Genomic DNA, 21,959 nt, shown 5'->3' with positions numbered 1-21,959 from the left:
AAGAATATCTGAATGTTTGCAACAAAGAGTAAGTCATTGTACTGACTGTACCACCAGCCTCTGTTATACTTCTATCGTTGACAATCCCTGACCACTTTCAAGTACTTTTAATACGCATTTTGAAAAATTGTGATCAGAAACTTGGGCCTTCTGCTGTGCACACCACCAGAACTGAGCAACTTACCGGGAATTGATTCACCAGGTTCCAGCTGAGCTTTTGAGTGAGAAAACGCGTAATACCACATCCCTGCATAATCTGTGGCAGCTGAGCAGAGTATCCAAATGTATCTGGCAACCAGAACTATTTAAAAAGATAATGAGAGAGAGAAATGATGTGTGTTTTATTCCTGGTAACATTCTTCAGCCCTCCAAAAAGCCCAGAGTGCAATTGGTGCTGATATTCAGCTATGAGGACCCCAACTTGTGTAGGTGTAAGGGTGGCACTAAACTAGGCCATGTCCAAAAATACCAGAACCAAACAGCTCGTGTGTTTGTTACCCAATGATATTCAATAGAAGGAGCTGCGTACATGTCAGCAGGAGGCCAAGTGCCAATGGCCTTTTTATGAGTTGAAGTTTTATGCATTTTGAGGATGGAGCATTCTCAGAGGCAACAATTAAACAGAATCACATGGGAATCAAGAGATTTACAGCCACGTGGGCAGGCTACCACAGGGTCACAGGGCCAACAAGAATTATCCTGGCATGAGAATCCCACTGTACACGCTGGAATATTCCAGTACTCTGTCCCAAAAATGGCTTATTCCACAGGGGCAGTCATGTGCTTGATGTCTGGGGCAGAAACATTACAGCAGATGCCATCGGACAGAAGTGATTTCTGTAAAATCTAACCACTGCCTGAACTGTCAAAGGCCCTTGAAAAGCTAAGGTTTAAAGTGACAAAAACTTAATATATACATTTAGTTTATCACTAAAAGATGCAAAATCTGCTCCATTTACTACTCTGTAAACTCTATATAATTACTCAAAAAAAAAGAACTTTACACAGATAAAGTAATTGCATCGGTGTAGTCCTAGATAAGTACAACAGTCATTAGCTCACTCCAAAATTAAAGACCGAATAAGACATAGCTTGGTACGCTAAATCTCCAACCTTAATTTTATAAATCTATGTGGCTGCATCATTTCACACATTCAGACACAATTGTTCAAAAAATTTGCCTTGTTTGATTGCCAATTAATGAGCCCTATTGCTTAAATTAATGCTTAAAATATGATAACCTAAATTATCACAGTTACCAAAATAGAGACTGCTGCCTTAGGTGGTAAGGGAAGAAATGCATGCTGACAATGGTAACAAAATGCTTTATTAAAGTAAGAATGAAAAAGGTACTGGAATGATAATGAAGACATTTTGCACTTACGTTATTCCATGTGTTAATTTAGAGTACATGGTAACTCAGTAAAACACGTTGGCAGAAGTATAAATACCCTCACACACTGTAAAAATACATGCAGGACAAGTAGTTCAAGAAAAACGGCTAAAGGTGCCAATCATAACAGAAGAATCACTGAGGAACAAATGACAACTATTGTGCAGCAGAGAAAAACAGAACCATGTTAGTTGATATTAAGCATGTAAACAAAAGCTCCCATTGTAAACATGAGGAGCTTGTTGCCCAGTAAGCTGCTTCCTCAGAAAATCTCCTCCAATTCTTAGAGAAGACTTGATTTTACTACAAAACACAACAAAATTATGGCTTTTTATGATGAAAGTAGAATTTGCCTGATTACTCAGAGATCAGCAAACACAAATTTCAATTTGGTTGTCAGGACGATTTTACAATTGTACTTAGTATCTTAAAACATTGCAATGTCATCTTATGTCCGATCTGAGAGAGTGGTTTTAGAAATCACGTGGGAGGAAAGAATTACTCACAGATTAGGGCATGGAGTGGCTATACAAATAAATGAGTTACCATTCAAACCACAAGTGTTTGGATAAGTAAGTTGGCGCAGCTAGTTAAGAGAGACCCCTGGAATTTCATTTAAAAGGGCTATGTGGTCCTTACTGAAATGAATCTTACATTATGCAATTTGTACGCAGGATAAAATGAACAGTTACAATATTAACAGTGTTAAACCATTTTACATAGAAAATCCCTTTGATGATTCACTTTATTCTGTAACTATGCAGGAATCACTTTCTAATAAAGGCCTTATTGCTATTCCAAAACACTCACCTCACAGCATTGCTTCCCAAACTCTTGCTGGAAGAACCTTTGACCCTGGAGGAATTGTCGCACCATGGATTCACCAGAAGGGAGATTTCCATCCTGCAAAACCTGTACATGAGTGCACCCTACTGGCTGAATTCATAATCCAAATAAAGCAGAAATACAACCAACACCAACAAAATAGGAACAGTCACATAGATTAAACACTTGTTCAGCAAATATACCTGTTCATTTCTTTATGGCTGTAGAAATTTGGGGACTAATGCTGAACTGGTGATCGAAATGTAGGTAGTAGGCTCCATTTGAACCTAATATTCTGATCGCCAATCCATTCTGTCATCGAAGATGATCAGTTACACACCAATCACATTCTCTCGGCTTCTCACACTTTAGCTGCTAAATTGTTCATCCAAGCCTTTGTTACTGCCAGACATGACTATTCCAGTGTTGCTCTGGCTAGCCTCACTTCTTCCCATCTTCACAATGACCCCAATCTCTCAACCCTGTGAAATCTCCGTACTCCTCCAATTCTAACCACTTGTACAAACCTGACTTTCAACACTCCATTGGTAACCAAGCATTCAGCTGCTGAAGGCTCTAAACTCTGGAATTCCCTTCCTCAACCTCTCTGGCTCGCTCTCGCTCTTTGTCCTGCTGTAATTCAGGCCTCAAGATCCACTCTGTCCCAGGCCATTCAATATTCCTCTTAATAACCTGTCCCTCTATCTTTTTGCATGACTTCATGTCAATGGTTATCCTATTCCAGTCTTGTGAAGCACCTCAGGACATTTTGCTACATTGGAGGTCTTCTATGAATTCAAGTTGCTGCTACAGTTCCAAAATATTGGGATGTATGCAGATCTGGAGGTCCATTGTGAAGGATGAGATTTCTAAATACGTGGAACTGGGAACAGAGCAAAGTCAGCATGGTTTCATCAGGGGTAGGTCACGCCTGACAAATCTACTAGAATTCTTTGAGGAAATAATGAGCATGTTAGACCAAGGAGAGCCAATAGATGTTAACTATCTGGACTTCAAGAAGGTCTTTCACAGGGCGCTGCACAGGAAGCTACTCAGTAAGATAAGGGCCCATGGTTTTAGAGGGAAGATACTAGCATGGATAGAAGCTTGGCTGTTGGCAGAAAGCAGAGAGTGGGGATAAAAGGATCCTTCTCAGGATTGCAGCCAGTGACAAGTGGTGTTCCACAGGGCTCAATGTTGGGACCACAACTTATCACTTTATAAATTAACAATCTAGATGAAGGTAATTGTGGGCATTCTGGCTAAGTTTGCAGATGATACAAAGATAGGTAGAGGCACAGGTAGCACTGTGGAGGCGAAGAGGGCTGCAGAAGGATTTGAACAGGTTAGGAGAATGGGCAGATAGAGTACAACATGGGAAATTGCGTGGTCATGCACTTTGGTAGGAACAATAGAGGTAGGGACTATTTTCTAAATGGGAAAAAAATTCAGAAGCCTGAAATGCAAAGAGATTTGGAGTTCTAGTCCAGGATTCTCAAGGTAAACATGTAAGTTGAGTCAGTAGTTAGGAAGGTATATGCAATGTTGGCATTTATTTTGAAAGGATTTGAATATAAAAGCAGGAATGTACTTCTGAGGCTCTATAAGGCTCTGGTCAGACCACATTTGGAATATTGTGCAGATTTTTGGGCCTCATATCACAAGAATGTACTGGCCCTGGAATGTAGTAAAAACAATGACTGCAGATGCTGGAAACCAGATTCTGGACCAGTGGTGCTGGAAGAGCACAGCAGTTCAGCTCGCTGCATTTTGGATGCTGCCTGAACTGCTGTGCTCTTCCAGCACCACTGGCCCTGGAACGTGTTCTGAGGAAATTCACAAGAACGGTCCCAGGAATGAAAAGATTAACATATGAGGAACATTTGAGGACTCTGGGTTTATTTTCGATGGGGTTTAGAAGGATGAAGGGGGGGACCTAATTGTAACTTACAGAATATTGAATAGCTTGGACAGAGTAGATATTGGGAAGATGTTTCCATTGGTAGGAGAGATTAGGACCTGAGGGCACAGCCTTAGAGTAAATGAAAGACCTTTTAGAATGAAAATAAGGAGAAACGTCTTCTGCCAGAGAGTGGTGAGTCTGTGAAATTCATTACCACAAAAGGCTGTGGAGGCCTGGTCACTGAGTATATTTAAGATGGAGATAAATAGGTTCTTGATTGTCAAGGGGATCAAGGGTAACTGGAAGAAAGCCAGAGAATGGGGTTGAGAAACCTATCAGCCATGATTAAATGGCAGAGCAGATTCAAAGGGCTGAATGGCCTAATTTCTGCTCCTATCTCTCATGGTCTAACAGTCTGCAGCTAAGTGACAGAATTCACGTTAGCACCTAAGGTTTCCAGCCATACAAAACAACACTCTATCATAGTCTCCATCAGCCACAATCTTATTAAATGCTACAGCAGGCCAAAGAGGCGAAATGTTGATTCTACATCGTCCTCACATGTAGACATGTTCATTCTAATAAGGGGAGGTGCTATTCTTTTTTAATTCAAGGAATGAAGGGGTCATTGCCAAGGCCATCATTTATTGCCTGCCCCTAACAGCCCTTGAGAAGGTGGTGCTGAGCCACCTTCTTGAACCACTGCAACTTGTGGTACAGCCAGAGTACACTTAGTGATCGAGTTCCACGATTTTACTTCAGCAACTGTAAAGAAACGCCGATATAATTTCAAGTCAAGAGGTGGTGCATTGGAGGGGAATTTAAAGCAGATGGTGCTCCTGTTAATTTTCTGCATTTGCTCTCCCAAATGGTAGAGGTTGCTGTTTAGAAGGTGCTATCAAAACTGCCTTGATAAGCGGTTGCAGTACATCTTGTAAATCAATGTGTCAATGCTGGAGGGACTGAGTGTTTCAAGGTGATGGTACGAGTGACAATAAAGCAGGTGCCTTTGTCCATGTCTAGTTTATTCAATCTTGTTGGAGTGCCACTCAGCCTAGAAAATATTCTACACTTCTGCTTTGAAGATAGTAGCCAGGATTTGAGTGTGTTCACAGAATCCCTAAAGTGTGGAAACAGGTCATGTGGCGCAACAAGTCCACACCAACCCTCCGAAGAGTAACCCACCCAGACCCATTCCCCTACCCTATTGCTCTACATTTCACCTAATCTAATGCACCTAACCTACACATCTCTGAATCTATGGGCAATTTAGAATGGGCAACTCACCTAACCTGCACATCTTTGGACTGTGGGAGGAAACCAGAGCACCTGGAAGAAACCTATGCAGACACAGGGAGAACGTGCAAACTCCACGCAGACAATAACCCAAGGGTGGAATTGAACCCGGGTCCCTGGTGCTGAGGCAGCAGTGCTAACTACTGAGTCACTTTGCCACAAAGAGGGGGTCATTTAAACATTCTAGCCTCTGACCTGGTCTTGTAAAGACTGCATTTACCTGAAATAAAAGTAGAAAATGCTGGAGAAACTCAGCAAGTCTGGCAGCATCTGTGGAAGGAAAGAAAGTTAACATTTCAAGTCCAATAGGACTCTTCTTCTGAAATGAATCATATTAGACTCAGAACGCCAATTCTATTTTTCTCTCTCCACTGAGGTTGCCAAATTGGCTGAATTTGTCCAGCACTTTCCAATCTTACTGGAGATTTTCAGCATCTGCAGTATTTGCTTTTTACTTCTTCAGTTACTTCATTGGCACACTTTAGTGCTGATCAACATTAATCTTCGGGTTGTTAGGTAGGAGTGTCAGCAATGATAACATGAATAGCAGGTGGTTAGATTCTTTCTTCAAGGTGATTAATGATTGGTATATGTGTGGCACATATGTCACTTGCCACTTATCAAAGCCCAAATGCTGCTGAGCTCTTGCTTTATGCAAGCACAGAATGTTTCAACATCTGAGCAGTCACAAATGGAACCAGATTCTGTGCATTTATTAGTTAACAGCCCCCTTCTGACTTTGTAATGAGGAAAAGATCATTGATGAGGCAGATGAAGATAGTTGATCCTAGGACATTACCCTGACGAACAAAGTTCTTATGGGATAGTGGTGGTGTCCCCAGCTCTGGGTCAGGAGACTCAGGTTGAAGTCCCACCTGCTCAAAAGTCTGTAATATCATTTCTGAACAGGTCAATTAGAAAATATCTATCCTGAGGGATTCCTGAGGCAATATCTCAAAACAGAGATGATTGGCCTCCAACAATCTTTTCAGCTAGGTATGGTATCACACAATGAACACTTTTTCACCACTGATTTTCTTCGACTCCAATTTTATTAGAACTCCTTGATGCCACAGTCAGTCAAATCTCCTCTTCATCTCAGGCAGGTCCTTGTGATTGAGGATGGCTTTCTTCCACTTTGGAGTTGTTGGTGTTGAGGTAACCAAACAGTTCACTGCAGGATCCATACGGTTTTCATTTACTCCTTCTGCTCTTTATGCTTAACCTCCACCAGGGCATTGTGGAGACATTCGAATTGTTTGCCACCTTTGCGAATGCTTCTCCAGTTTAGTCAGTCTTGGGCGACAGTAGGCAGTGATATTGCATTTTTTCAGGAAGGCCTTGAAGACGTCCCTTAAATATTACCTTCTCCTTCTCATGAGAAAGCTAAGAACTGAGAGCTTGCTTTGGAAGTCAGGCATGCAGACAATGTGGCCTGATGGAAGGAGGACAGGTAATACACAGACTGGTATTCCAGGAGCTTGACACCAGGTTTGATCTTTGTCATCAAGCACTTTGTCCTTCAGACATCCAAAGGCAGAGCTGGTACATTGGACTAGATGTTGACCGTCATTGTAGATATTGATGTAAGCACAAAAGACTTAAGACAGTGTAATAAACAAGTATCTATCCATAAATGAAAATGTTGTTGCTTTTATTTCAGTTCCTTATTTTAGGCAAATGGCTTTGAAAAAAATTCTGCTAATCTAGAATCCACAAATAATTTATTTTCTTGCCGCATCAATAATGAAACTGGTGAATGTACTATGTGAATATATGAAGCAAATTCCTACCTCCCTTTCACAAACCCTCTCTGCCTAAACTGAAACTACCTATATTTGGCTCAGTTGGATGTTCCCACCCACTACAGGGGCATACATTTTGGCTTACAAGGGCCTAGAAACACAATTGAAAGGATCTAGGACAAATAGTGTTAGTAACTGCCAGCTGCTAGACCTCTTGGTATTGTACAAAAAACACAACCAGAGGAACTCCACCTCCAAACATATTATCTATTACCTATAGTGGTTTAACAGAATGTTTGTTGTCTTCCCTACTTTGACTTGCTGTCGGTCCAACCTCAAATCTTTAGTGATGAAGCTGTTGCTATGTCTGAGTCAAGTTGCTCTCAGTGTTATTATTCAGACAATTTCAGAGTTCCCTTAATGCAAGAGTTATTCCTCTGGTATGGAAAAGTATCTATGTCACTTCACATTTTAACAAGGGAAAAATAAAGAGGAAAACTAGAGAACTACAGGCCAGTTAGCCTAACATTTGTGGTAGGGAAATTGTTTGAGTCTATAATCAAGGATGGAGTAACTGACACCTGGAAAATTTCCAGTTAATCAGGAGAGGCAGCATGACAGACAGGTTATGTTGGATACATCCCACTGAATCTTTTAAGACGCGACTAAGGTAGTGGACAGGGCAATATCAATGGATGTTGTTTATATGGACATCCAGAAGCAAAGTTCCACACAAGGGCTTGTTAACTAAGGTACAAGCCTACAGAACCAAGGACGAATTACAAACATGGCCGGAAAGTTGGTTGAGTGGCAAGTGACAGGAAATAGAGACAATGGGTAGTTGCTCAAATTGGCAAAATGTGACCCATGGTGTCCCATAAGGATCGGTGTTAAGGCATTAATTACTCAAATTATTGTCAATTTGGATAATGCATGATGAGTCTTATATCCAAATTTGCTGATGCCACAAAGGTAGGCGCTATTGTAAATGAGAGCATAAAACTACATAGGGATACGGTGAGACTAAGTGAATGGGAAATAACTGTAGCAGGTAGATTTCAATATATCTATTTTGGACCAAAAAATGATAAATCAAGAGACTTTCTACATGATATCAAGTGAAATACAGTGGTTGTCCAGAGGCTTAGATTCAGATGCACTAGAGGACTGGAATACAAGGATGCATAAGTTATGCTGCAGTTATACAAAACCCTGTTAGACTCCACTTGGAACACTGTGAGCAGACCTGCGCCTTAGCAAGATACCTTAGGAAGGATATGTTGGCCTAGGAGGGAGTTCAATGAATTGAACTGAATTAGCTTTATTATCACATGTACTCAAATGAGTGCAGTAAAAAGTTCATAAGTCACCACTTACATTGCTACCTTAGATACAAACGTCCTAGATACAGCTTTTTCCTGAAGAAGGGCTTATGCCCGAAACGTCGAATCTCCTGCTTCTTGGATGCTGCCTGACCTGCTGCGCTTTTCCAGCAACACATTGACAGCTTTTTCAGTGACAAGATCTTAGAAAATAGAGAAATAAAAATGATACCTGGACTTCAGGGGTAAGTTCTGAGGTCAGATTACACAAATTAGGTCAACTTTCTTGAGAATTTAGAAAGTTAAAGGGTGATCTAATCAAAGTCTTCAACAAATTAACAGGAAAACTCAGGGTAGATAAAGATAAACATTTTCCACTGGTTGAGGATTCTAGAACTAGGCAGCATAATTTGAGAATAAGGTCCAGACCATTCAGCAGAGATGATGAGAAGGATGGAACTCTTCCAAAATTGAGAGGGTACAGTCGCTAATTTTAAATCCAAGATGGATAATTTTTTGTTAAGCAAAGGTATTAAAGGATATGAGCCAAAGGCTGGTGTATGGAGTTAGGCCATAGATCATCAATGATCTCTTTGAATTGCTGAGGGGTGACTCTTAAAGTATGAGAATTGATTCATGTTATCCAATGACTCACTGTAGTTAATAGTCAAGAGACAGACTGGTAGAATAGTTTGTCTTCCAGATGTTTAGCTTAAGGCCCATTTGCACTTGCAAGCATTGTCTGTGTATTGCAGTCCACAGGTTAGAGGGATTTTGCCTCTGGATTGGAGGTGACACAGGTTGAACAGAGTGTCACAGTTTTCATGCTGCTGTGTAGGAGAGAGAGGAATGTGACAAGTTTCTATTGGCTGTCAGATTTGAGGAGAATGCTCCATAATCCTGCCCGACTAACAGATTCCAAGGCCTATGCAAGATCAAAAAAGGCTATGTATCAAGGTTGCTGCTGCTTCCTGGACTTGTCATGCTGTGAAGATCACGTCCATTGTGCTTCTTGATGGACAGAATCTGCACTGTGCCTTCAGTAGAAGCTCTTCCATCACTAGTAGGAGGATCTTTGCAATGACCTTACTTGTGGCAACAATGGGAGACCTTTCTTTAGAGACACCCTAATTATACTCCCTTCAACCCTCTTCCATCAGACAGAAGATACAAAAGTTTGATAACACACACCAGAAGCAGGCCTGTTCCGTAACCCAATGGCCCACAATACTGACTTCTCCTAGTTGATCCTGGAGTTGGGAGCTGAGGTGCTCAACCCGCAGGCAAAGATCACACAACAAGACTGTGAAGATTTGGCAAAAGCTGCCTTCCGTGATCTCAGCTGCAAAGCGGAGCTTCAAGGGTTTGGGACAGGGCAGAAAGCTGGGATTTCCTGTAAACTACCATCTTGGGATAAGTTGGAGCTGGAAAGCACATCTCATGTTTCATTGCACATTTCTGGATTTAAGAACAGCTTCTTCCCTGCCATTATCAACCTTATGAAAGGACATCTCATATTAGAGTTGATCTTTCTCTGTATCTTCTCTGCAAATAGAATATTTATATTGCATTATATTCTATTACCCTGATGGACTTACCCAAGTATGACTTGTCTAATTAGCATGCAAAGCAGTACTTTTCATAATACTTTGGCACGTGTGACAATAACAATAAATCCAATCAATAAGACAGTCACAATTATGGCACCTTAGAAATCTGCCTACCATGGTCTCCTTCTTCCAGAAGAGGGAAGTGAGGTCATGTATGTGTTCCAAGACTGCTCCCCCACCATATTTTAGTATTTTGGTAAGCATTCTGTGTGCAATGGTGGCCTTGTTGACTGCCATCAGTTGGGAGGTCTTTTCAACCTCAGATCAGGTGAGAGCCATCCAAAGATGGTGACAAGTATCATAATGTGGGATGTGTATTAGGGGCTCACAATGAAACTGAGTTGAAAGATAAATGGGAGGGATGAGAGGCTTGGGGGGAGGGGGGGGGCGTTAAGGTAGCTGGGAATGCCATAAGTAGAGGAAGGTGGGAGGGTGATGGTGATAGGTCAGAGAGGAGGGTGGAGTGGATAGGTGCCTCTCACCCGCTCCAACCTCTCACTCTCGCAATGCGCAGCCCTCCACTCCAACCTCACCATCAAACCAGCAGACAAAGGGTGGGGGGGTGTCGTTGTTTGGCGTTGTTTGACCTCGTTTGACCTCTATACCACTGAAACCAGGTGCCAACTTCCAGACACTTTCTCCTACTGTCCCCTCAACCAAAACCTCACCTCCCATCACCAAACCATCATATCCCAGACCATCCACAACTTCATTACCTCAGGGGACCTCCCATCCACAGCCTCCAACCTCATAGTCCGGGAACCCCACGCTGCCCAGTTCTACCTTCTACCCAAAATCCACAAACCTGACTGTCCCGGTCAAACCATTGTCACAGTCTGCTCCTGCCCCATGGAACTTATCTCTCCATACCTTGACACCGCCCTGTCCCCTTGGTCCAAGATCTCCCCACATACAGTCAGGACACCACCCATGCCCTCCATCTCCTCCATGACTTTTGTCGCCCTGGTCACCAATGCTTCATCTTCACCATGGACATCCAGTCCCCTGTACACATCCATCCGCTATGACAAAAGCCTCCAAGCCCTCCACTTCTACCTCTCCCGCAAACTCAACCAGTACCCTTCCACTGACATTCTCATTCCATCGAGTGCTCTGGTCCTCACCCTTAAAAATTTCTCCTTCAAATCCTCCAACTTCCTCCAGACCAAAAGGATAGGCATGGGCAGCCACATGGGCCCCAGTTATGCCTGCCTCTTTGTCAGGTATGTGGAATTGTCTATCTTCCGCAGCTACACCAGCACCATTCCCCACCTTTTCCTCCACTACATCAATGACTGTATCGGCATCACCTCATGCTTCCACAAGGAGGTTGAACAGTTCATCAACTTCACAAACACCTTCGACCCTGACCAAGTTCACCAGGGCCATTTTGGACATCTCCATTTCTGGCGATCGACTCAACATGGACATCTATTACAAACCGAGTAAAAAATGAGGTCTGCAGATGCTGGAGATCACAGCTGAAAATGTGTTGCTGGTTAAAGCACAGCAGGTTAGGCAGCATCTCAGGAATAGGGAATTCGACGTTTCGAGCATAAGCCCTTCATCTATTACAAACCCACTAACTTTCACAACTACCTGGACTACACCTCCTCCCACACTGCGTCCTGCAAAAACTCTATTCCTTACTCCCAATTCCTCCACCACATCTGCTCCCAGGAGAACCAATTCCACCACAGAGCATCCAGATGGCCTCCTTCTTCATAGACTGCAATTTCCCCTTGAATGTGGTCAACGATGCACTCCAATGCATCTCCTCTACTCCCCGTATCTCTGCCCTTGAACCCCACCCCTCCATTGCAATAATGACAGAACCCCCCACCCAGTCCTCAGCTTCCACTCCACTAACCTCCAGATATAACGCATCATCCTCTGCCATTTCTGCCACCAGACACAGACCCTACCACCAGGGATATAAGTCCCTCCCTAATCCTATCCAGAGAGACCATTCTCTCCGTGACTGTCTTGTTGGGTCCACAGGCCCCACCAACCCACCCTCCACACCCGGCAATTTCCCTTGCTACTGCAAGAAGAACAAAACCTGCGCTCACACCTCCCCCCTCACCTCCGTCCGAGGCCCCAAAGGATCCTTCCACATCTGACAGTGATTTACCTGTACTTCTGCACACATCATCAACTGCACCCATTGCACCCAATGTGTCTCCTCTACATTGGGGGAGACAGGATGACAACTTGCAGAATGTTTGAGAGAACATCTCTGGATCAATCAATTCCATCGCCCTGTTGCCGAACTCTTCAACTCTCCATCCCTCTCCGCCAAGGACATACAGGTCCTTGGCCTTCTCCACTGCCAAACTCTGGCCACCTGATGCCTACAGGAAGAACGCCTCATCTTCCACGTTAGGACCCTCCAGCCACACAGTTTCTTCATTTCCCCTGCCTCCACCTTACCCTAGGTCCAACCCTCTACCTCATCACAACCCTCTTGAACTGTCCTACCTATCCATCTCCCTTCCCACCTATCCACTCCACCCTCCTCTCTGACCTATCACCATTACCCCACCCTCATCTACCTATCGCATTCCCAGCTACCTTCCCCCCAGCCCAGCCCCCTCCCATTTATCTCTCACCCCCCCCCCCCCTTCCTCACCATTCCTGATGAAGAGTTTATGTTCGAAACATTGACCCTCCATGGATGATGATGCAGTCAAACAGGTGTCTGCAACGAGCATTGCCATAAGGTTTTGTATTTATCACGCTAACAAAATAGGGTGTGCATTCTAATCAGGCCATTCTCTAGGCACCATGTCAGGAGGACAGCGCATTGAAGTTTGCCTTCCCTGCCAATCAAGCCTTTCCAGAGGGTTGTGTCCCTCTCAAGGCTGGCATTGAAATCACCAAGAAGAATTAGCTTGTCTCCCTTTGGGACACAGATAACAAGCGCTCAGGGCTGCAGAAAAGTTCTTCTTGGCCTCATCCATTGCTTCCACGCTCGAGGTGTATGCTCTGATGACTCTGGTGTACTGCTCCTGTGTTAAGGTGAGCCAACAGGCCATGGGGCATTGGGTTGTCCCATGAGGAGGGCTCAGCCAAGTTTGTTCTTGATGGTGCGACCACGCTCGTGGAGTCCGTGGTCTACCTCGGGTTTACCCATCCAGCAGCTGTATTCAGCTTGTGCTTTGAGCTGACCTTCTCCTATACACCATGACTCTTTCAGAGCAGTGATGGCAATATCATATTGTGAGAGTTCCCGAGTGAGGATGGCAATGTGACGTTCGGTTGCTGCTGGGGCTGTCCATGAGGGGCCTGATGTTCCCAAACTTGTTGATGGGGTGGAAGATGCTTATGCATTTTTTGTTTTAATGTGGAGTGTCAGTTGCACAGACTCTCATACAGTTCTGGCAGGGCAAGGTTTTTGTCAACTGGCCCAGGTAGCCAAAATGTATGGAGCCCAGGCATTGACAGGGACTAACACCATGACCCACATCCCATTTCTCGAAGCCGACAGTACTTGCTTACTTGAGGGTCAGTATCAAAAGGAAGAGGGTAATCAGCCCCAATAAAATCAGCAAAGACTCATTTCTGCCACAGCAGCACATTTCACAAATGGCCAATCAGATTCTTTCTACACCAATGCCACTTTTGATTCAAGTTCTGGGTCTCCCTCTTCCACTGCCTTGTAATCAGGACAAACCTGGATCATTTTTCACACGGTCAGACATATGCTAGTGCTGTAGTTTTATTGGATAACAGTGAAGTTAATTCGAAAGCACAAGTCTTCAGTACTGCAGCTGGGATACTTTTGGGGGTCCATAGTCTTTGCTGTATCCAGTGCGCACTCACTATTTTTCAGCCTTATTGTGATATTACGTAAAGTAAATCAAATTGGCTGAAGATTGGTTCTTGTGATGGTAGGGATAACAACACTGTTTTGTGAAAGGGAAATCACGTGTAACCAATGGATTGAACTCCTTCGAAGTTGTAATTTTCGCTTGTATCAAACTGGAATCAGTAACTGCATGTTTCAGAAGGCCATTTACAAGGTACCACATCAGAGATTATTGCAGAATGTGGAAGGTCAGAGAGAAAGTGTGCATGTGTGTGTGTGTGTAGGGTACATATTGGATAAACGATAGTTAGCCAATAGGAAATCAGGAATAGTCATAAATGAATCACATTGTTCGGCAAAATCTATCTCGTGGAGTATCACAAAAATCATTTCTGGGGCCTCAATTTACAATTGTAGAGTCATAGAGATGTACAGCATGGAAACAGACCCTTTAGTCCAACCAGTCTATGCCAACCAGATATCCCAACCCAATCTAGTCCCACCTGCCAGCACCTGGCCCATATCCTCCAAACCCTTCCTATTCATATACCCATCCAAATGCCTCTTAAGTGTTGCAATTGTACCAGCCTCCACCACTTCTTCTGGCAGCTCATTTCATACACTTAACCCTTAGGTCTCTTTTATAATCACATACAGCTCACTCCATACACGTACCACCCTCTGCATGAAAATGTTGCCCCTTAGATCTCTTTTATATCTTTCCCCTCGCACCTTAAACCTATGCCCTCTCATTCTGGACTCCCCCACCCTAGGGAAGAGACTTTGTCTATTTATCCTATCCATGCCCTTCATGATTTTATAAACCTCTATAAGGTTACCCCTCAGCCTCCAATACTCCAGGGAAAACAGCCCCAACCTATTCAACCTCTCCCTATAGCTCAAATCCTCCAACCTTGGCAACATCCTTGTAAATCTTTTCTGAACCCTTTCAAGTTTCAGCACTTCCTTCTGTTAGGAAGGAGACCAGAACTGCACACAATATTCCAATAGTGGCCTAACCAATATCCTGTACAGCCGCAACATGACCTCCCAACTCCTGTACTCAATACTCTGACCAATAAAGGAAAGCATACCAAACGTCTTCTTCACTATCCTATCTACCTGTGATCTGCTTTCAGGGAGCTATGAACCTGCCCTCCAAGGTCTCTTTGTTCAGCAACACTCCCTAGGACCTTATCAGTAAGTGTTCAAGTCCTGCCAAGATTTGCTTTCCCAAAATGCAGCACCTCGCATGAGGAAGGGAAAATTTCTGGCTGTAACAGGCTGCTCCTTTTTTGAGATATTTAAGGCATTGGAGGTGATTTCCTCAAATTCCAGGAGCAGCAATTACTGCTTTATTTGCTGCTGCATTTTTTTTCTCCAAAGTTCCAAAACAAAGTCAAAACAACAACACTTTTAAAAGTGAGAGAGGGACAGGAAGAGGCAAAGGCAGCACATGGTCAGGTTAGAGCACAGGGGAGAGAGACAGAGAGAGAGAGACAGACAGACAGAGAGAGAGAGAGAGAGAGAGAGACAGAAAGAATTATTTTTCTCTTTATATTGTCTCTTCTCATTTTTCCTGCCAGACCGAAGCTTACTTTTGTGCAAAACATCTCCTATATGACACCTTATCAAGTGCTTTTTGAAAGTGTAATCACTCTGTATCCAACTGACTAGACACAAGTTCAAAAACTAGCAGTTTTGTCAAACCTGGTCTCCCTTCACTAATCTGTGTCAAATCTGCTTAATCATGTGATGATTTTTCTAAGTGCCTTGTTATCACATCCCTAATATAGTACTAGAATTTAGTGTTTCTCATGTTTACTGGTCAACAGTTTCGTCTTATGTCTCTCCTTTTTACTTCATTTGCTAGCGTAAGATCCACAGGGAGTGCTTTGGAAAAGGAGATATTGGAAAAGCAATGGATCCACGTAGTATAATTACCCACATTAACGACAGAAAATTTAGGGTGGAAAAATAAATATAAATAAACTGAATCAAATTCTGAGGTAATGTTTAATAAAGAGCTTTCTCTTTTGGAGATGAGAAATAGAAGGAATGGATTTGTTGTAAACCTATTTGCTAATACCAAGGCAAAATAAAACGACAATCTGTTGTAGCTTTTGGCAAATCTATGATGAATCCTCCATTTAATTGCTGTGAAGTGGTGATGTGCAAGTGAATTGAAAAAACTGTACTGTCCTTTAATATTCATTCATGGGATGTGGGCTCACTAGTTGGTGCATAGATTACTGCCCGTTCTAGTTGCTCTTGAGAAGACTATGTTAAGCTGCGTTTGACTGCAGTCCATTTGGTGTAGGGACACCACAATGCCATTAGGAAGGGAGTTCCATGATTTTTGAACTTACTGACACTGAAGGAATGGCGATATATTTCCAAGTCAGGATGGTGAGTGGCTCGGAGAGGAACTTGCTTTTCTAGATGGCAGCGGTAATGGGTTTGAAAGGTGCTGTCTCAGGAGAATTTCAGCAGTGCATCTTTGACATGGGCACACAATGCTGCTACTGAGCACTGGTGGTGGTGGGAATGAATGTTCTTGCATGCAGTCCCAATTATGCAGCTTGCTTTGTCCTAGATGGTGTCAAGCTTCTTGAGAGTTGTTGGACCTTCATTCATCCAGGGAAGTGGGAACACTGTGTCACAAGTCTGACCTGTGCCTTGCAGATAGTGGACACAGGTTGGGGAGTCAGCAAATAAGTGACATGCTACAGTATTCCAAGCTTCTGATTTGCTCTTGGAGAAACAGAAATAAAATGATTGGACTAGTTCTGTTTCTCGTCAATGGTAACCCCCAGGATGTTGATGGAGGGGGAACTTAGTGATGGAATATCTTGGGGCAATGATTACATTTTCTTTTATTGGATCACTGCCGAGCACAAGTGTGGCACAAATGTTTCTAGATACTTGTCAGCTCAAACTTGGATACTGAACCAATTCTTAATGAATTTAGACATGGAATACTTCAGTTTCTGATGTTATGTATCTCATGGATTATGAAAGACTAAAGAAAAAGTTGCAATAACATATTACAAATTGCCACATTTCCAAAGTGTTCCCCACATTACTCTGAAGGCTATTTTGTACATAGCAAGATTCCATAACTCTCAAAATTAGTAATCAGTTAACTTGGTTTCAGTGGTTTGATTCTGGTAGAAATGTTAATCAGGTCATTGGCAGGACTCAGTTGTTGAAAACTTGGGTAGAGTAATTGCAGATTGGAAGAATTAGAATTTTGTGTTTATAAAACTGTAAAATAGGGTAAGTGTGGCGTGGCCCTTTTAAAAGATGGTATTGCTTCTTTGCTTAGAGATTTAACATGTAAGGACACAGACAGCCTGAACTTAAACATTTGTATCAGCAGGCCAGCAGTAGTTTTTGAATTTAGCCAATCAATTTGAACCAGGCACTTGAATACCAAAAACTTATTAAAATTAAATCTGATGGTTTTGACAATATAGGACTAATCCTTTTGTCAGAAATATTGATATGTCATCAAGGGTATAAAAGATGGGGGCAGTTGGCCAAGACCCAAGGGCTAACTACCCTCAGCTCTCCAGAGAGAAATTGGCTCTCTCAGTCATCGATGTATAAGAGAAAGTGCCATGTAAATAAAGAAGGTATTTCTGACAGAAGAATTGGAGGAAGCATCCCCGACAGAAGGATCAATGGGAGAAGGTACCAAACATTTTGGAAGACATATAACCTGGCTGTAATTTCAAGAGACTAAATTATGTTTTTTCTGTCTATGAGTGGAAGTTATATTTATTGGAACAGTATACCATTAGAATCTTGTTTTATTTGGGAACAGTTAGCAGGTAGAAAGGATTTATTCAGTTTGTTAATAGTTTAGTTAATTTGTTCATCGTTAGATTTAGATAAATAAATTGTTACTTGTTGATTTTGGAATGAGTGTCAGGGATGTATTTTATTTAAAAGCGGGTTATACCACTTTTCAGACATTATAGGGTGAGGTACTCCTCTTTGAGTGTTTCAGTTTTAATTCTTGGGGTGGCGGGGGGGGTAAACCTCTGCTTTTTAACGCAGTGCTTGTCTTTGCATCTCACCCAAAGAAATGCACTTAAACATATGAATTCGTAGCAGGCCTCACTGAGACACAAGACCACAAAATGTAGGAGCAGACTGAAATAGGCCAATCAGCCCATCAGGTCTGCTCTGCCATTCAATGGGATCATAATCGATTTGATGATCATCTCCACTTTTCCCCAGAACCCTTGGCTTGCTTACTGATTAAAAGTTTGTCGATCTCAGCCCTAAATATTCTTAACATCTCTACAGCTCTTCATGGTAAGGAAGGCCACAGAATAACCACCCTCTGACAGAATAAATTTCCCCCATATCTCTGTTTCGATAGGCAATCCCTTACTCTGTCATTATGGTCTATTGAAATGAAAAAGCCTTCTCTCAATAATGTACATGGACTGTCAGCCTATCTATGCTGTCAAACCTGGGAATAGGAAAAATAACCTCTGTGCTTCTGATTTGGGAGTACCACTGGAGGCAATGTGACATTTAGTGTCATGTGGCTAGGCAGGGGCATGCAGTGTTTTTCAAATCAAAAGATCTGATACTTTACCATTTCCACCCAGGTACCTCCCACTATGACAAACTGCCCCTTCTCAGCGAACTCCTGGATTTGTGTGTATAAACCTGGGTACCAGCTCTTTACCCACTCCAACTGCTGTGCCTGTTGGAAAGTGAAAGGAAATGATAACAGTTCATACTCATCCTCTATCACTGAACGCTTAAGCACTTAAATCCAAGGTATAATGACAAAAGAAAGAATTTACATTTATATACTAACTTTCACATTCTCTCAAGCTAGAGTGCTCCTATTTGTGCATTGCCTCAAATATATTTTGCTAAATTTTCTAGCTTTGTGAAGATGCCAGTTTGAAGAATTCTGTGAATCATGTTTTGTGGGCAAGTCTAAACATCTTAATGATGAGGCAAAAAGGCAGCAGAGATAAAGAGGAAGCAGTCCTGAAGGACCACATGGCCAATTCCTGCTCTAAAGTACTGAGTCCTTTTGAGCCCAATGATACATTTCAAGCTCAGACTGTTCAGCCTGTGCACAGCCCTGAACAGACATCATCCTCAAATTGAGTGAGAGCCAACAATGATCGGCTCGGTAGGAATACTGTAGTTTACCGCATGCTGCCATGTGCAATACTCAGGCTGAGCTCAGTCACAGTAACAAAAAGTTCAAAGCTTGGGAGAAGATTTGTAGCTCGGGTGCTCCCAAGCACTGAGGATGTCACCTAGAAATGGGCCGAAACGTTTGCAACACAAACTCCCAGCTCGACGAACAGAACCACAACAGTAACAGAAAGTATAATTAATACTAATAAAACAAATACACTGTATTTTGAAAAAAGGTGAGAGGTTTTAAACCATCAGATACTAAAGTGGACACACTCTCTGCCAGAACACAAACACCAAATTGACATTTTATTTTGAGGCATGCCTGGTATTGGTCTTGTTGCTTGCCTGCACACTTTGTTGAGCCAGAGTTGATTCTCTGGCTTGATGGTAACAGTAGAATGAGTATATGAGTAGAATGAGGAGAATGAATATAATTCTGCTGAGACTGATGGCCCACAGCACCTCGATGGATACCCTATCTTGAGTTTGTATAGCATTCAGCACAGTAATACTGCCACACAGCAGGAAGAAGGATAACTTTAATATGAAGATAGGGTTTGCTTTTCACAATGACTGTGTACTACTGCAGTCATGGACAAATGCATCTGCAACAGCAAACTGATGAGATTAAGAAGCTTTTTTTCTTTTATTGGTTCTCTCATGACTTGCTGCAGATTAGGTTAGTAGCTAACCCCTTGAGAATTCAAGTGGTGCTGCCAGTCTACTCTTAGAGATGGACAATAAAGTCCCAACTGAGAATACATTCTGCACCACTGTCACCCTTAGTACATCCTCCATATGGTATTCAACATGCAGAGAACATGATGGACCCAATGCCATGAGACTTTATGGAGGCCAGAATCAACATTGACAACTCCCAGGGTAGCTCCCTCCTGACTGTAAATCATTGTGCTGCTATTTCTAGTGGATCTGTCCTGTCAGGAGGAGAGGTCGTACCCAGGGATGGTGGCCAAAGATTATTGATAACATCTTTCTTCAAAATCTCATTTATTTTGTACATTGTAATTACTGTTAGGGACCTATAATCTATTCCCACATTTGACCTCTTACCTTTCCTTTTGTTCATCTCTACTCAAACTGATTCAATATTTCGCTCTTTCAAGTTATGGTTATCTTTCACTATTGTACTAATGATGTCCTTAATTAACAGAGCTACCCCACAATCATTCCCTAGCATCAACTCTTTTCAACATTCAAGTCCTAGCCTTAGTCACTTTGCAACCATGTCCCTGTAATGGCTATCAGGTCATATAGTTATTTCTATCTGTGCTAATAAGTAAACCATGTTTTGTTGTGAATGTTCTGTACATTCAGATACAGGATCTTTAACTCTTTCTTTGTACCCCTTTTGCCATCTAAGCTAATTCTATGAACCTACAGAACATCCCCACCAAATCTAAACAAATGGATGAAAGAGTTACATATGCTTCAACATCAGCCTAGGGTTATGGTTAAATCTGACTGAAATTGTTCTTTATTCTGAAAACAAAATTGGGAAAAAAAAATCAGAGAACCATCAAACTAATTCCATACTTTTGAACTTGCTTTTTGCTAATTACAGAGCAGTTACGAGGGGATCATGAGGAGACCTGCACTCCTGACTGATTGCGCGTATGCATGTGCACAGACGTACATATAGAAAACAAAACTGCAAAATTCAAATGACATTACCACACATCTCACCTGTGAGCAAGTAAAGATAAAGCTTGGGTTTTTCTCCATGAGGCGAAGTACAGATACCCAGCTCCGAGCACATTTTCGAATAGTCTCCTCGTAAGGCCACAGCCAAGCTGTTGAATAAAAAAAAACTATTAAAATACTAAGTCCAACCACACAGAGCACCCAGAAACAAGCAGCAGTCCTTTCGTCTCCTTTTCCATGGGATGACCTGTAAGACCATTTACACCATTTTTCATATCTATATCCACTAATATCCTTACCTAACAAATACCCATCCTTTCTGAAAATTTCAATTGGTCCCGAGTCCAAAACCTTTTAAGGGAAATGTTCCAATTTCATTTCTCTAAATAAAAGTGCTCCCTTACATCGCAACCGATTGACCTGATTCTAACCTTAAGATTGCATCCCTCTTACTCTAAATTCCTCCACAAAGGAAACAGTTTTCCTTTATCCAACTCATTACCTTAATAAACACCCTTTCATCTTCTATATTCAAGCGCACATAGTGAAATCTGATATACTACCGATATCCGGAAACTGGAACTCACTGCCTGAAAGGGTGGTCAAGGCAGAGTGCCTCATAGTATTTAGAGGTGGACTTACAAAACCAAGGCAGACAGGGTTATGGGCCAAGTGCTGGAAAATGGCATTAGAGTAGTAAGATGGTTATTTTTCACCGATGGGGATAATGGACCGAAGGACCTTTTCCGGTCTGTGAGTCTCTTAAGTCTCTATAATGAGAAGAAAGAAGAAAAGGATATAGAGCTGCCAATTTATTTATTTATTCTGTTGAAGAGGCCCTCGGGCACCAGAATGATTGGCCAAATGGCTTTCCTCTGTGCTATAAGATTCTATGAGTTAAATTTTAAGGGGGAATGATAACGACTCAGCAGCTATTTCACATATTCCCAAAGTTATACTTTCACAGACCTCAATGAAAATTTTTAAAAATCAGGAGAAGCAAACCAGGCTGCCACCTTGTGATCATTTGTTTCATATTTTCACTTAGAAACACAATCAATTCCAACAACACTGAAGAAACACAATAAGATTCAATTCAGCAAAACTAACTGTATATTTCCAGAGTTGCTCTTTATTGCAGCAAGGTGATCTTGCAGGTGATACCACCAATGCAGAGTGGCAGCAATATGTATCACTTACAAAATATA

At 42.3% G+C, this 21,959-nt stretch overlaps 1 protein-coding gene across 1 annotated transcript in view; it reads right to left on the bottom strand.

Annotated features, from left to right (window-relative positions):
- The window catches only part of man2c1 (mannosidase, alpha, class 2C, member 1), a 120,888-nt gene that overhangs the window by 79,673 nt on the left and 19,256 nt on the right, over positions 1-21,959 (bottom strand). The window contains exons 7-10 of the mRNA XM_060853843.1: positions 20,794-20,900; positions 18,521-18,631; positions 2,204-2,296; positions 185-301 (exon numbers count right to left, since the gene is read on the bottom strand). Coding sequence (XP_060709826.1) covers positions 185-301; positions 2,204-2,296; positions 18,521-18,631; positions 20,794-20,900 — 428 coding nt within the window. The remainder of the gene's footprint in view (positions 1-184; positions 302-2,203; positions 2,297-18,520; positions 18,632-20,793; positions 20,901-21,959) is intronic.

The sequence above is a fragment of the Hemiscyllium ocellatum genome, chromosome 42, assembly GCF_020745735.1.
Source record: "Hemiscyllium ocellatum isolate sHemOce1 chromosome 42, sHemOce1.pat.X.cur, whole genome shotgun sequence".
In the NCBI taxonomy this organism is placed as follows: Eukaryota; Metazoa; Chordata; class Chondrichthyes; order Orectolobiformes; family Hemiscylliidae; genus Hemiscyllium; species Hemiscyllium ocellatum.
This window is presented reverse-complemented; position numbering and strand designations above follow the sequence as displayed.